At 43.8% G+C, this 17,533-nt stretch overlaps 1 protein-coding gene across 1 annotated transcript in view; it reads left to right on the top strand.

Moving 5' to 3' along the window:
• The window catches only part of LOC114659668 (uncharacterized), a 119,614-nt gene that overhangs the window by 79,782 nt on the left and 22,299 nt on the right, over window positions 1-17,533 (top strand). The window contains exon 6 of the mRNA XM_028812269.2: window positions 127-251. Within this exon, the coding sequence (XP_028668102.1) occupies window positions 127-251 (125 nt within the window). The remainder of the gene's footprint in view (window positions 1-126; window positions 252-17,533) is intronic.

The raw sequence follows: 17,533 nt of genomic DNA, 5'->3' as shown, positions 1-17,533 counted from the left end.
TGAGAAGGGTCATCTAGCAGGGAGAATGGTTGAGATCTGTTTTGTCCACTTCCAGAGTCTGATTGGGGTACGCGAAGAAACCAACAATGACGTTTCTTTACTTGTTTTTTGTTGATGTCATTTCAGGAGAGCGCCAGTCCAGCTGTAGAAGCGATGGTCCCTGACGGTCGATGGACAGAGATGGAGGTGCCGTCCAACACAAGTACTCCACCGGCCCCACCGCCTGCGTCAAGCAAGCCTAAGCATTTCAGGTATCCATCTGTCGAGTGGAGACATAGTCAACCAGGAGTGTTGACATAGAGGTTAAGAGGGGGCTAATGGGAGGCTGCTTGAGCAAAAATGATGGGCAACAGATGGCTGTTGAGGCCAGAAATCATGATAATTGAATCTGGATAGGAATGGATCCTTCTGGGTGAAAAACTAAAGAAAATGGTGAAAATGCTCAACACCCTTGGGGTACCCATCAGGCTGTAAGTGATGGTGAATGATGATGGAGTACAAGTGTGTTACAAAGTAAATAAGGGCTGATTGTCAATGTTTTAGTTGATCTGTGATGAATGGAGTGGTTTAGTTATAACAATAAGGATACAAATGAAGAGCATGCCACTTGATAGAGGAGTTTGAGAGGAGCATTTGGAAATGGAGAAGGATGGATTCAGGACTTTGTGCAGGCCCAAGATCACAGAAAATATGGGATAAGTAAGAAAATGTAGACATGGTGTGACATTCAGGTGTGGGGATTGATTTCTGTTGTTTCACTTTTCCAGCACCTCCTTATAATTTTTTGGGTCCATTCCCTTGTTGTCTGTAGGGTTTTTGTACTCGTTATTCATTTTTGAACTTTATTTTGTGATCCAAGTCTTTCCAAGAAAGTTTCCGTTATGGCACAACGTCATTTTGTTTATCTCCTGGCCGTCACCACATTCTGGTAAACTGTGTTGCTGGCTGTCATGGCGATTTGTACATGTGATGTGATCGACACGTCCTCACAAATATCGGAACGTCTTTTACGTCTTTTACATTGTATCCCAGATTGGACCATCTTGTGAAAAGTACTTGTGATCGTTTCTTAGTGCTTTTCTGGTTTAAGACTTATTTTTTCCTGAACTCTCGATTATGATTCTGGTCTCAACCTTGTTCTGATGAAAAATTGGTTTAGTTCTCAGTATTTTATTCCTTGCACATCTGTGGTTTATTGCTTTCTCCCAGTTAAAAAAAGAAGAACATTGTTGAGTTCAAAGAAAAAAATAAAGAACCCAAACTGTCTTTAAGATGGAACATCAGGTGCATTCGAAGAGTTAAAAGTTGGATCAATTTTAACATTTTCTAGTTGCTTCATGAAAGAATTTGTTATCACAATGTGTTTGTTACATATTTTTGTAACTGAATTATACTTAAAAATAACAGTGTTAATAGAATATAATTACATGTACTAGTAGTGTACATTAAATACATTTGTAACCCTTTAAACTCAGTCCCATTGTTTTAGACCCGCTGGTGGGACCGAACAATAATCTTATATAGAAAGCAGACTGTAACAATCTTGCGGTCTTATATGTATGTTATCATCCAGTTGACATGCGGAATGCTTACTGAAGCACCATGTGTCGGCTGATTAGGAAGTTGACTTGTTACTATCTCTCTCTCTCTCTCTCTCTCTCTCTCTCTCTCTCTATATATATATATATATATATATATATATATATATAAAATCCAACATCTGTGTGCCTGTCCGTCTGTCCGCTTTTCATGAGAGAACTACTTAACGGATTTAGCTCGGGTGAGAGAGATGCGGTGAGGCCCTCCTCCCTCACGCGCCGGCCTTGGTGCGCACCTTTCATTCGCTTAGCTAGCTAACGAGAGAACTACTTAACGGATTTAGCTCGGATTCTTTTTCTATAATTTGTTTGAACATTCTAGTTGATTTTGCGACTTCTCTCATTGTGCTAAATATCATAGTTCGCTTGTGGTTGTGATTTATTTGTGCAAATCCGAGAGAGATGCGGTGGGGCCCTCCTCCCTCACGCGCCCGCCTCGGGGCGCATCTTACATTCGCTTAGCTAGCTAACGAGAGAACTACTTAACCGATTTAGATTGGGTTTTTTTTCTATAATTTTCTTGAACATTCCGGATGATTTTGCGACTTCTCTCATCGCAATAAGTATCAAAGTTTGCTTGCGGTTCTGATTTATTTGTGCAAATCCGAGAGAGACACAGCGGAGCCCTCCTCCCTCACGCGCCGGCCTTGGTGCGCACCTTTCATTCGCTTAGCTAGCTAACGAGAGAACTACTTAACGGATTTAGCTCGGGTTCTTTTTCTATAATTTGTTCGAATATTTTAGTTGATTTTGCGACTTCTCTCATTGTGCTAAATATCATAGTTCGCTTGTGGTTGTGATTTATTTGTGCAAATCCGAGAGAGATGCGGTGAGGCCCTCCTCACTCACGCGCCCGCCTCGGGGCGCATCTTACATTCACTTAGCTAGCTAACGAGAGAACTACTTAACCGATTTAGATTGGGTTTTTTTTCTATAATTTTCTTGAACATTCTAGTTGATTTTGCGACTTCTCTCATCGCGATAAGTGTCATAGTTTGCTTGCAGTTCTGATTTATTTGTGCAAATCCGAGAGAGATGCGGTGAGGCCCTCCTCACTCACGCGCCGGCCTCGGTGCGCACCTTACATTCGCTTAGCTAGCTAACGAGAGAACTACTTAACGGATTTAGCTCGGGTTCTTTTTCTATAATTTGTTTGAACATTCTAGTTGATTTTGCAACTTCTCTCATTGCGTTAAGTATCATAGGTTGCTTGCAGTTCCAATTTACTTGCGTAAATCCAAGAGAGATGCGATGAAGCCCTCCTCACTCACACGCCCGCCTCGGGGAGCATCTTACATTCGCTTAGCTAGCTAACGAGAGAACTACTTGATGGATTTAGATCAGGTATTTTTCTATAATGTGCTTGAACATTCCGGATGATTTTGCGACTTCTCTCATTGTGCTAAATATCATAGTTTGCTAGTGGTTCTGATTTATTTGTGCAAATCCGAGAGAGACACGGCGGGGCCCTCCTCACTCATGCGCCAGCCTCAGTGCGCACCTTACATTCGCTTAGCTAGCTAATGAGAGAACTACTTAACTAATTTAGATTGGGTTCTTTTTCTATAATTTGCTTGAACATTCTGGTTGATTTTGCGACTTCTCTCATTGCGCTAAGTATCATAGGTTGCTTGCGGTTCCAATTTATTTGCGTAAATCCAAGAGAGATGCGGTGAGGCCCTCCTCACTCACACGCCGCCTCGGGGCGCATCTTACATTCGCTTAGCTAGCTAACGAGAGAACTACTTGATGGATTTAGATCAGGTATTTTTCTATAATGTGCTTGAACATTCCGGATGATTTTGCGACTTCTCTCATTGTGCTAAATATCATAGTTTGCTAGTGGTTCTGATTTATTTGTGCAAATCCGAGAGAGACACGGCGGGGCCCTCCTCACTCATGCGCCAGCCTCAGTGCGCACCTTACATTCGCTTAGCTAGCTAATGAGAGAACTACTTAACTAATTTAGATTGGGTTCTTTTTCTATAATTTGCTTGAACATTCTGGTTGATTTTGCGACTTCTCTCATTGCGCTAAGTATCATAGGTTGCTTGCGGTTCCAATTTATTTGTGTAAATCCAAGAGAGATGCGGTGAGGCCCTCCTCACTCACACGCCGCCTCGGGGCGCATCTTACATTCGCTTAGCTAGCTAACGAGAGAACTACTTGATGGATTTAGATCAGGTATTTTTCTATAATGTGCTTGAACATTCTGGATGATTTTGCGACTTCTCTCATCGCGATAAGTATCATAGTTTGCTTGCGGTTCCAATTATTTGTGCAAATCCGAGAGAGATGCAGCGGGGCCCTCTTCACTCATGCGCCATCCTTGGGGCGCATCTTACATTCACTTAGCTAGCGAATGAGAGAACTACTTAATGGATTTAGATCAGGTGTTTTTCTGTAATTTCCTTGGACATTCTGGTTGATTTTCCAACTTCTCTCATTGTGCTAAGTATCATAGTTCGCTTCCAGGAGCGACATATTCGCGCTAATCCGAGACAGAGGCTATGAGTCGAGGGGAGTGGGAAGCGTGACGTCAGGAGAATGGAGCCAGGCTGGGCCCTCCTCACTCACGCTCCAGCCTCCGTTCTAGTTGGTCTTCCTCTGCGTTTTGGAGTGTTCCTTGCGTCCGCTTAGTTAGCGATACCTGTTTGTTTATTGATTTTTAAAGGTTGTCCTGTTTCACTACAACGCGGGCGGAGCCGTGAGGGACGGCTAGTGCAAAATAAAAAAGTAAAAAAACCTGCATAAAATCATAATTTCCTCATTGCTATAATTATAATAGCGTTTTTCCATTAAAATGACATATTGCATACCCCGACAAGATGTTGCAATGTTTTTCAGCATCACGATGCACACCTGCACCCCAATGGCTATCTTGACTCTTTTAGTTTTTAATCTTGGAGTCCCTGATACATTCACCAACATTTTTATAGTGTTTGTTAGGTTATTTCAACACCAGTGGAAGCAAGAATAACATTCAAAGTGCATTTTTAGTAAAACATTTACTAAATTTTGCAACTTATTATGCTGTAATATGTATTGTAACCACACAGCGTTACCCAGCACAATTCCAGGTTTTAATAAAAAGTCTTTTTTTGCCACCAACCCTTTTCAAATAATAAAATAGTACAGACTGAAACAGATCCTCTTCCTCCATCTGCCTCCTGTTGTGCGTTGCCCTAAGCCTCCCGACTCGGACTCCCCCGAGGTGAAGCTGCATGCTTCTTTTTAACTAGACCTGGGACGGCTTCTGGTGTCACGCATATGTTGTCCAGGTTGAAACCAGGGCAGTCGATCCCACCAGCAAACACCCAAGGACACCCGACAGGGCTGCTATTTCTGGACTCCATGCAGGTAACCTAACTGGGTTCAACAACAGCCACTTGCCATGTGGGGGACTGAACTAATCCTGGCACGCGTGTTTGCTCAGTCCATCCATCATGGCCTCTTTGTCAGGCAAGAAATCATCCTTCATCCCCGTCATCCTTCCTCCTGGGTACTTACAGTATACAACATAACTAATTCCACAAAATTCTGAAAGAGGAACATCTGACCTTTACTTTGAGGTATGGAACATGCATATTGAGTGAAGGATGATGACGTTACAGCCAGTTCAATCAAAGTAAGCAGAAAATGGACATAAGTGAGGGTGAATTCAAAGGGTTGACACCGTTTTGCGGCTGAATTTTCCTTCAGGGCAGCACGGTGGCGCAGTGGGTAGCGCTGCTGCCTCGCAGTTGGGAGACCTGGGGACCTGGGTTCGCTTCCCGGGTCCTCCCTGCATGGAGTTTGCATGTTCTCCCCGTGTCTGCATGGGTTTCCTCCGGGAGCTCCAATTTCCTCCCACAGTCCAAAGACATGCAGGTTAGGTAGATTGGCGATTCTAAATTGGCACTAGTGTGTGCTTGGGGTGTGGGTGTGTTTGTGTGTGTTCTGCGGTGGTTTGGCACCCTGCCTGGGATTGGTTCCTGCCCTGTGTTGGCTGGGATTGGCTCCAGCAGACCCCCGTGACCCTGTGTTTGGATTCAGCGGGTTGGAAAATGGATGGATGGATGGATTTTCCTTCATCGACAGCAGATTTCAACTCTAGAAATGACAAACAAAGTTGTTGGATGTGGTGGGTCTGTGAGTAATTGGACTTCAAATTTCTTAAGCTTGAAATTTTTTCAAAGAAATGCACATCAGGGATTTAAAATCTGTTCTGAAGTCTCAAGCTAAAAAGGCTGACTGCATCTGAACACGATGCCCAGCGGACCATCGTGGCTCTTTTCTAGTATATTACAAAGACAGAGAAATAATGACGTACTGTATGATCGTCTTTTGATAATGCAAGCATAAGATTGTTTTTTTAATTTAACAGAAATACCAAATACTCGTTTAGTCACTGCACCATAAAGTGTCACCAAGCTATTGTCACGTTTCAGCCAGCATTTCCCCCCACCCTGGCTGGGGTTCAAAGCTGTGTTTCTGGTCTGTTGTGTCTAATTTTATATCATTTATTTGTATTAATGGTTCTTTTACGTGTTGTGTATATTTTTCTGTGTGTTTATTTGTAAGTGGAATAGGCCCAGGTTATGACCTATGTGTTTTGTGGGTGGTTCCCCAAGGGGCGAGGCCACCTGCCAATCACCACCAGGAATGGCCCCCCACCCTGTTTATGGGAGGGACTTCCATGGTAACTGGTGTTTCATAACGGATGCGCTAGGGAGTGGAGTGTTTCTTGAGTTTTCTGTGCCTCGCTATTGGTTTTTGTGTTTTCTGGACCTTGTGGAGACTGGCTCGGACACAGACAGGCAGACACGCTCATGTCACCCAACACATGTTTATTTACAATATTTACAAAGTTATTGTGCTCACAAACCCGAAGGACCCCAAAGCCCTGGCCAAACAACAATGCCTTCTTCAAGCCACCTCCTTGCCTTCCTCCCGACATCATTTCACTTCCTCCCGACTCTTGTCTCCGTCTGAAGGTAGGCGGCCCCTTTTATACACACCCGGATGTGCTCCAGGTGCTCTGGTCGGCTGCATACCTGGAAGCACTCCGGGTGTCCCCTCTTTTCTTCCCCCCAGCACTTCCGGTGTGGCAGAAGCGCCAGGGTCCAGGGTCCCCAAGGCATCGGGGCACCCCCACGGGCCCTAACAGGGTAGAGCTTCCAAGCACTGTACCCGTGGCCCCCAGTACAACCAGGGCGGACACCCCCCTCCTGTCTTCCTGGGCGTCCCGGCCGGGCGTGAGCCCTGTCCGGGTGCCACAACTTTTAGAACCTGTGCTCTGTTTTTTAACTGCGAATTTGGATTCTGTATTAGGACTTTGTTTACTGTCAATTAATGGGATTCCTTTGTGGTGTTCAGAGCTTTGTGCTTGCACAGTCTTTGGTGAAAATAAACCTTTTATTTTATAAAGATCTTTTGCAGCTCTTTTGGCGTCTAGTTGAGGTTTTGGTGGGCAATTTTTGAAAGTGTTTTGGAATTTGTACTTTTGGGACTCTCACAGTTAAGACAGCTATCTTGTATACATTTCTGCATAAGTTCAGCTGTTTTGATTGTTTGCTTTTATGGAGGTGAACATCATGTCACTTACCCACTTCAGTTTCAAGGATGAGGAGACCTCGTGACCTGCTGTGACTGAGGTTCTTCAAGATGCTGTGCAGCCAGAGAGATGAGCGTGGGATGGGGTGGAGACAGCAGCCATATTAGCATACAATGAGAGCTAGTAAGGAACGGTGCACGGCAATGAGCACACAAACAATATCATGACTACTGTATTGAATGACTAAGTATCATTATTGATGGACTGAAAAAATACACAGTGTAATGAAAAAGAACAAACAAACATAAAAGATTTGGGGCATCCATAGGCAAACTCCAGTTAATGTATAAATGCATTAGAAAAAGCAAAAAACATTTCACAGACGTGAGTGTCAAGAGGGCGGCATTTCTGGTAAAGTACAGGCCAGGCAGGAAGAGGCGGGTCCAGGGTCTGACCAATAGAAGTAACGTCGGTGGTGGTTGGGCTGTCAATCATCCTGTCTGTAGAGGGAGGAAGAGAAGAGGCATTAGTAAAACAGCGCCACCTTGAGGATCGGCGAGGAATTACCACCACCAGAGCCTTTAATGCAGGGGTCTCCAACTCCAGTCCCGGAGAGCTACTGTGGCTGCAGGCTTTCATTCTAACTCTTTTCTTAATTAGTGACCAGATATTGCTGCTAATTAACTATTTCCCTTTATTTTAATTGACTTTCCTTGAGATGCTGACCGCTGAATTGATTCTTTTTTCCTTAAACGGCACCTAAACATAAATTTGATGTGAAGTGAGCCAACAGATGACCAACTAAGTTGGGGCCTCAAACTCCAACCAACTTCACTTCATCCATCCATTTGCCAACCCGCTGAATCCGAACACAGGGTCATGGGGGTCTGCTGGAGCCAATCCCAGCCAACACAGGGCACAAGGCAGGAACCAATCCTGGGCAGGGTGCCAACCCACCACAGGACACACACAAACACACCCACACACCAAGCACACACTAGGGCCAATTTAGAATCGCCAATCCACCTAACCTGCATGTCTTTGGACTGTGGGAGGAAACCCACGCAGACACGGGGAGAACATGCAGACTCCACGCAGGGAGGACCCGGGAAGTGAACCCAGGTCCACAGGTCTCCCAACTGCGAGGCAGCAGCGCTACCCACTGCGCCACCGTGCCGCCCTATTTCTCAATTCTCGTTATTTAATTCCATGGCGTGCGCTCATTCTGCCATAGCAGATGTTTCCAAAACTGTGATTTTCTTTTTTACGAGTGTTGGCTGTCAAAATGTTTTGTGGACCTGAACAGATCAACATTACCGTTCTTTATTTTCAGTTATTGTGTTATGGACGCAGGTTGTTGTTTATGTGTTGGTTCTTTTTGTGTCTTCATATTGTTTGGTTGCTAATTAAGGTAAAAAGAAATAATTAAGGGGCCTGAGTCTTAAATTGTGCATCAATTAAAATGAAGGCAAAGAGTTAATTAGCAGAAAAATCTAGTCACTAATTAAGAAAAGGGTTAGAATGAAAACCTGCAGCCACAGTAGCTCTCCAGGACTGGAGTTGGAGACTCCTGGTTTGAGGTGTCCCCAAAGTGTACGTATGTCACGACAGATAACGTTGTACCTTTTTTAAATGGTCAAACTCCATAAAACTTGGTCATCCAACCCTGCCTACATCCGGTTCCTGCCCCATCCTGTGTCCTGCAGTGAGGTGTACTTACTTCAGTCCATACCACGGCCTGATGTTTCATTAATTTACTGCCAGGAGCGCCTGTCAAATGAGTAAAATAAAAAATATAAAAATATACACAATGACATAACCGCCTTCGAGGTAAAATTCAAACCGTACACTGATTTGTAGTTGAGTGTTTCCCTAAGAATTGGCCATGCTTTTGAATGGGAGATTTCAAAGCTCTGCGGTGGGCTGGCGCCCTGCCCGGGGTTTGTTTCCTGCCTTGCGCCCTGTGTTGGCTGGGATTGGCTCCAGCAGACCCCCGTGACCCTGTAGTTAGGATATAGCGGGTTGGATAATGGATGGATGGATGGATTTCAAAGCTTCAAAAATGTCTACGGCATGCTGTTTTAAAAAATAAATCTCACAATGAAAACTGGACTTTGGAGAACAACTTTCCAAGAAAGTGACATATTTTTACTTTTTTTTTTTTGTTTTTCTTCTGGACATTTCCACCATTCTGGTAAACGGTGTTGATGGCTGCCAGGAGCGGTAGGTCCCAGAATTTGTTGGTGTGATGTTGTTGACGCAGACATACAAATAGCGGTGCGTCCTTCATGTTGTATCCCAGATTGGAAAAAGACTTTGTGAACTGCCGAGAATGACTTTCCTTGAAGGTAGAAGGTTCAAGCTGAACTTTAATTTGTTATTCAGATCCTCACACAGTAGTGCACTGCAGGACAAAAGTGCATCATCCAAGAAGAGCCAACAAAAATAAACACCAGAGGATCCCCAAAATAAGTGCCCTGAGTAGCTGGAACCCCGATTGTCTGAGGTGATGTGGAGCGACGCTTCCTCAAATCACTTCAAACTCAGATAAAATGGACATTTCAGATTAACAAATATGGATGTAAAACATTTGGCCAGTTTATATGGTACGGTACGCCTCTTTTCATACCTCAGTATTGTTAAATCGGTGTTAAAAGTTTGACTTTGGTATCGATACCGACATTGAGACCTCAGTACCAATGATTTGAAACCCACACTGTCTAACTCTAACTTCCCTTACAATTAAGCACAGTTTTACAAAAAAATAAAAAAAACAAACAAAAAAAAAAACAAAACAAATATTTCATGAAATAAAAAAATTATTTTTTAAATCTAATGTTTATAGGGTCATTATTGCCAAATGAGGTTAAATACATGCAGTTTGTAATAAAGCACCTTCAGTAAACTCACTGCATATTAATGACACTTCACTGACGGGCATTCCTGCACCTTAGCTCTTCTTCTTTAATTACATCAATCTTTTCAAGCCCCGGAAGCATTTTTTGTTAATAATCAGTTTTCAGATTACTTTCTTTTATGTTATAGAGTTACACCTGTAATTACTGATATTTGAACTTATTACAGTATATTTGGACTTCATGACATCATCCGTTTTTTAAATGTGCACAATAACATAACACAGCATCTCAGACTCACTTAAGCCAGTTATTATATTATATTATATTATATTATATTATATTATATTATATTATATTATATTATATTATATTATATTATATTATCCATCCATCCATCCATTTTCCAATCCGCTGAATCCAAACACAGGGTCACGGGGGTCTGCTGGAGCCAATCCCAGCCAACACAGGAAACAATCCAGGGCAGGGTGCCAACCCACCACAGGACACACACAAACACACCCACACACCAAGCACACACTTGGGCCAATTCAGAATCACCAATCCACCTAACCTGCATGTCTGTGGACTGTGGGAGGAAACCCACACAGACACGGGGAGAACATGCAAACTCCATGCAGGGAGGACCCGGGAAGCGAACCCAGGTCTCCTAACTGCGAGGCAGCAGTGCTACCACTGCTCCACCCCATTATATTATCCATCCATCCATCCATTTTCCAACCCGCTGAATCCGGACACAGGGTCACGGGGGTCTGCTGGAGCCAATCCCAGCCAACACAGGGCACAAGGCAGGAAACAATCCTGGGCAGGGTGCCAACCCACCGCAGGACACACACAAACACACCCACACACCAAGCACACACTAGGGCCAATTTAGAATCGCCAATCCACCTAACCTGCATGTCTTTGGACTGTGGGAGGAAACCGGAGCGCCCGGAGGAAACCCACGCAGACACGGGGAGAACATGCAAACTCCACGCAGGGAGGACCCGGGAATCGAACCCAGGTCCCCAGATCTCCCAACTGCGAGGCAGCAGCGCTACCCACTGCGCCACCGTGCCGCCCCCAGTATATTATATTATATTATATTATATTATATTATATTATATTATATTATATTATATTATATTATATTATATTATATTATATTATATTAGGTGGCACGGTTTGCGCAGTGGGTAGTGCTGCTGCCTCGCAGTTAGGAGACCCGGGTTCGCTTCCCGGGTCCTCCCTGCGTGGAGTTTGCATGTTCTCCCCGTGTCTGCGTGGGTTTCCTCCGGGCGCTCCGGTTTCCTCCCACAGTCCAAAGACATGCACGTTAGGTGGATTGGCAATTCTAAATTGGCCCTAGTGTGTGCTTCGTGTGTGGGTGTGTTTGTGTGTGTCCTGTGGTGGGTTGGCACCCTGCCTGGGATTGGTTCCTGCCTTGTGCCCTGTGTTGGCTGGGATTGGCTCCAGCAGACCCCCGTGACCCTGTGTTTGGATTCAGCGGGTTGGAAAATGGATGGATGGATGGATATTATATTATATTATCCATCCAGCTATATCCTAACTACAGGGCCATGGGGGTCTGCTGGAGCCAATCCCAGCCAACACAGGGCGCAAGGCAGCAGACTGGTGGCTCTGAGGCTAAGGATCTGTGCTGGTATCCAGCAGGTTGCCGGTTTGAATCCCCATCACTGCGAAAAGAGATCCTACTCTGCTGGACCCTTGACCTGTAATTGCTCCAGAGGTGCTGTACAATGGCTGACCCTGCGCTCTGACCCCAAGGGGTATGCGAAAACTAACAAATTCCTAATACAAGAAATTGTATAAGGCGAAATAAAGAATAAAAAAAAAAAGGCAGGAAACAAACCTCGGGCAGGGCACACACATGCACACACACACACACACACACACCAGGGACAATTTAAAATCGCCAATGAACCTAACCTGCATGTCTTTGGACTGTGGGAGGAAACCCACGCAGACACGGGGAGAACATGCAAACTCCACGCAGGGAGGACCTGGGAAGTGAACCCAGGTCTCCTAACTGTGACGCAGCAGCGCTACCACTGTGCCCCCGTGCCGCCCTATATTATATTATGGAGGCATGATGGTGCAGGTAGCACTGCTGACTTGCAATTAGGAGACCAGGGTTCGTGTCCCAGCATGGAGTTTGCTCCAATTGGCGACACCAACTTGGCCCCAGTGTGTGTGGAGGTGTATTACCTTGCCCAGGGTTTTTTCCTGTCTCGTGCCCTATGCTGTCTGCGATAGGCTCTAACAAAATTAAATGGGTTTGAAAATGATATGCTATATTTTTCATTCATACATTTTCTAAGGTTAGGGTTGTAAAGGGCTGTTGCTATCCTGGCAACATTTGTACTGTAGAATGGTAGGAAGCCACCGTCAATAGGGTGTCAGTCTCCAACACAGGGAGAACATGCAGTCCTCACACAGACAACGGCCAGGTGGGGCATCTTTCACACCCAGGATAGTAGACTCATGAGGCAGTATTGCTAAAGACTGACCTGTCATTACGTCTTCAGTCGTTGTGGTGGGCTCTTTGTGCATGAGAGCTGACAAGCAATGAGTGCCCATCCAGAAGTACACTGTGTAGAATGTATGATGAAGAATAAGCAACGCGGGTAAACAGAGCTTGTGCGTCTGTTGTTGTGTGTTTCTGTCCAAACAGAATGAAAAAAAAAAAAACAGGGTCGGAGATTGTGGCTGAACTTACTGTAGCTGTTAACCCATCGTAAAACACCGGCTCCATCAGACAGCACAGGATGAGCACAACTGTCGGCACTCGGTCCGTAATTGTGACACGCAGGTGATTTTCAGTCAAGGACTGGTGACAGGATTAGCAACTACAAGTTGACATCCCCAACGACTAGAAGCTATGCAATGTGACATCAGGTTTAGAGGCACCAGTTAATCTAACATGCATGTACTTGGGATGTGGAATGAAAACTGGAATACATGGGAGAGAATGTGGGGAAGAACATGCATGTGTGCAGTGCGCGCTGAGCCCAGGACTCCATAGCTATGTGGCAGCAGCACTGACTACTGCACCGCTATGCCATCTCTGATCATAATAGATGGCTAGTATAACATAAAGAGAAGGAGTCACTTCAACCACTAGCGATACGCAGCCTCCACCTGTATGATGCGACGGCAGCCATTTTGAGCCAGTAAGTTTCATGTGAGCGGGTGAGTTAGCCAATAATGGACAGGGGATGATTAGATAGATAGATAGATAGATAGATAGATAGATAGATAGATAGATAGATAGATAGATAGATACTTTATTAATCCCAAGGGGAAATTCACATAATATTCACAATAATATTAATAAAAAAAATAATGGTGGTAGCTAGGCCAGAATAAGACCCCCACAGGCCCTGAGGTAACTCAATGAAATGAGCTCCTGCACGGAGATTTGAGAAAAACGTTAAATGTTTGTTTCATTGAAACAGGAGGTTGCTTGTTAATAATGTGACCTGGTTTGGGTGGGGGGGACCCCCCTCGAGATCTCATCTGATTGCACTGCTGTCCACATATCCCACATATCCCATTAAGTGCGGGTTTAAATGGAAATTCAATGCGCGCTCACTCATTAAGGTATAACGTGCGATGTGAAAATTGCCCTTCCTGAAGAGGGCCCTTGGGTGCGCATTCAGGTTGCCCTCATAGTAGATTCCCCTGCCAGTGTGGTAACAGTTATTTTAATTAATTATTCTATTTACTGTATTTTTTCATTATTATTTGGGTGGTGTGGTTGAGGGAGGAATCACAAGATGGAGTGGATAAATGTTGGGGTACCAACCCAGTCCTCCCCATTTAACTCTCGAAGGCTTTTTTCTGAAACTCTGTAATCTTTTTAAGTCTGTATTCCGCTCTATGGCGCTTAAGTAAACCAACAAAACGTTGATCGCCTGTTAGGGCTAAAGCTTAGGGTTTTCTTGAAGGTAGGCCACGAGGATGGAGGTCTTCCCTGCGCGGTACTCCTATCATAGAATGGCGCCTCCTTCTGGTAGCCTTGGAATGTATAGGTGGCGGACCAGAAGGGGTGAAGTCAACTACCCTCACTGGTCAGGGGGAGCATGTGATTAGTGCCAGCGTTTGCTCTCGCCACAAGGTGGTATTACACACCTTAGATGAGGCCTGTGGGTGACCCTCTGACATGCGTGTGTCACACTGGACTGTGTTACAAAAGTAATAGTAGGAGTAAACAGGCAGGCACAGCTCATGTAGCCACATTGCTCCCTCAGAATTTGGCTCCATTTTCCACATAAGTTGATGTCACTCATCCTGACAGGGATGGCCACCAGTCAAGATCATCCTTTTCCTAGGACATTAGTCCTTTGAATGGCTCACAGATGAGCTTGATGACATTGAAAGTATGCACTCCATCTTGGATGAGCTGTAACCCTGAGATCGTATCCACCATACCAGCCGAGTACAGCCTCTGAAATAAACCAAATGATTTCTGCTTGGGTGCCATGTTATTTTGCAGATAAGGGGCTTCCCAGGGCTGGCCTAGTATTTTACTTAAACTGACAGCTGCTCACATTTAGTTCTGCATTTGAAGTGAACTTGGTCCTTACTGTTTGAACGAATGCAGCTCTTATCTGCTTAGCACAACCTTATCAGTTGGCACCAGCCTTTTTTTTCTGTTTTCCTCATTTGGGCGTCAAATTTCATATACTTTGGTGTTTAAGCAGGTGTGAAGCTGACCAACTTATGAAAAACGAAACAAAACAAAAAAATAATCATTTAGCTATGGTAGTTTGACATCAAATAAAGAAACACAGGTGGAAGAAACCTGGCATTGTGTTTGCCACACAAACCTGAGGTGCAAATTGAGGGGCATAGTGACTTAAACTCTGATCTGGGGTGGAGGGGGGTAGGAAAAAAAATGCAGTGGCGATGATGATATGGGAAATGTGTGTCCAGGAGACAACTGAGGAGCCCTAGCGTACAGTTCTATGACCGGATTGTTGCCAGGGTGTCTTAGCAATCCATATAGGGATGAGAAATCAGTAAGCCTGGCCGCCATTGTGGCCTGCAGTGAGTTGTGAATGGCAGGAAGTGGGAAAGGAACTCCGGCTCATTAAACTGATATGAAGAAATGTTGTATCAGGCCCATCGAGAAAGGCAAAATTGCAGGTGCGGTCAACAGTATCCTTCCATCCAGCAAGTGAGGAGATAGCTGGGCCACCTGAATCCAGGCTGTGTTGGTCCCATTGTATTTTGTTTTTATATTTTTACAGTGCAAGATTCGCCCTGACAAAGACTTATAATGAGTTACCCATCAGTCAAATAAGAATTTCATTGTATCCAGTGCTTGAATTAAGCTGGTATTCCTCTGGTACTCCATAAAACACTACTATGTTTTACTTTTTATAGTGTCGGAGCTTTTCATGCGTACTGGTGACGTTTGAAGTCAGGTGGGACTAAATCTGTATGCAGTATTGGCACATTTTATTTTACCAAGAATGGTAACTTCTTCTTTCAGTACTCTGTAAAGACACACATTGCAGCCTTGCAGTACTGTAATGTCATATGTATCTGGAAATTGTAGACCCCACCCCAGTCTCCTACCTAAAATATCTATCTATCTATCTATCTATCTATCTATCTATCTATCTATCTATCTATCTATCTATCTATCTATCTATCTATCTATCTATCTATCTATCTATCTATCTATCTATCTATCTATCTATCTATCTATCTATCTATCTATCTATCTATCTATCTATCTATGGGAACCTCTCTGTCTCCTAGCTTATGTAGAATAGACACCCCAGATTGTCCTTCCTAAAATTGCTGTGTCTCCCAGCTTTATGTATGAACAAGGGAGACCCCAAACACCATTACCCTCAGGGACCACAATGTGTCCCAACTGACAAACCAAACCCCGAAAAGGTGGCAAGCACCAGTCTCTAAAATCTCTCTATCTCTTGCTTTTATATCTACTTGGCGGGGAAAAACCACCCACTCCTCTGGTCTCCCACCTGATACCTTTCTTTCTACTTTGTGTACATATGTACGAGGAGAATTCCTGATTGTGGTTGTGACAATTAGAAAAGATGTAAAAGAGACAACAAAGAATTAGGGTTCTAGTGGACACCCTGTTTAATGTCAGATAGCGATCAGTAGACACAAGGCAGGGGTCCAACTGTCTGCTCTCAAAAAGCTTCTGCCCAGCTTGGACGATGTGAAGATCCATATTCTCAAGAAACTGGTTTCAAAATGAACAGAGAATTCCTGGCAGATGTGGCTTTAAGTACGGAAGGATTGGGTGAGATGGAGTTAGAAAAGTTAGGATTGGAAGTGATGTCAGTTATCTACCAACGTGTTCACCTCCATTCTAAAAGAACCAGAAAGTGGGTTAGTGGTTGTGGCACAACCTTAAACACATCAATCAATATCTATGGGACACTCCTGATCATCGCACACATAACATGATATATCTGAACTTAACTGATTACAGTATAATTTTTCATCAAAACAAATCCTTATATTTTTGAACAATCCAGTATTACTGGCCACCGGCCTTTTGTTACTAAATTCACAATACTGTTGCTTTGTTTACTTACTATGTGTACACGATAAACAGAAAATGAAAACAGCGCAGATTGTGATGCCGTTAAGCTGCTCATGTTGAGAACATGATAGAGAATGATTGAGGAACACACAACAAGACTGGATTATTTATTAAAACTTCTTGCTAATAGGCATGTAAGGCTCTGACTTGTGACTTTGACTTAGCGTCTTGTTTCTGAGTTGGTGTTTTGCTCTCCTCGAGCCTCATTTGTAAAGCTCTTGCGTGCTTTTTTGCTAAACTCAATCTTGTGTAGTGTTGTTCATGAACTAGATCAAAGAGTGCATTCATTGAACAAGCTCATTTTTCTAAGAACGGTGAACTTAACGTAACGTATTTGCAAGTGAAGAAAATGAACGTGAGCTAGTTCAGTTTTATGTGACATTCTGGATCTGGTTTAGGTCCAGATTAAATGTTTTGCCTTACCCTGTAATGTAGGGGTGTATCTGAATCTGAATCCGGTATTTGGATAAGCACAAATAATGGATTTTTCTGAAAATTTATTTTGTACAAATGGTTTTGCATTTGGAAAAAATAATGTAAACTCAAATAGGCCCTGTCTGTGTCTGCCTGCTTGTGCTTAAGCTGCACCCCCACTATCACAAGCACGCGGTGAAGCTCCGCTTTCACTTTTAGGAAAACGTTGTACTTCGTGAGGCCACTTTATATTTTTTCCCATTGGAAATCCAATATGTGACACAAATTTTGACCGGCAGCATAATCGGTTAGTTCACCTACATGCTACGGCTGGAAATAGAGCGGTCATTTATATGTATACTTGCATCTATTTAATTTCTTTTTTGACTGGGAGGATATTAGCATATATGGTTATATGTGTTTGTTGCTGGGTATAACTCAACAAAGTGTATTTAAATAAAAAAGTCTTCATAATTATTGTATTTTATTCAGGAACACTGTAATAGCTTAA

This window comes from Erpetoichthys calabaricus, chromosome 10, assembly GCF_900747795.2.
Source record: "Erpetoichthys calabaricus chromosome 10, fErpCal1.3, whole genome shotgun sequence".
In the NCBI taxonomy this organism is placed as follows: Eukaryota; Metazoa; Chordata; class Cladistia; order Polypteriformes; family Polypteridae; genus Erpetoichthys; species Erpetoichthys calabaricus.
The sequence above is the reverse complement of the archived record's forward strand: the minus strand, read 5'-3'. Positions and strand labels throughout refer to the sequence as shown.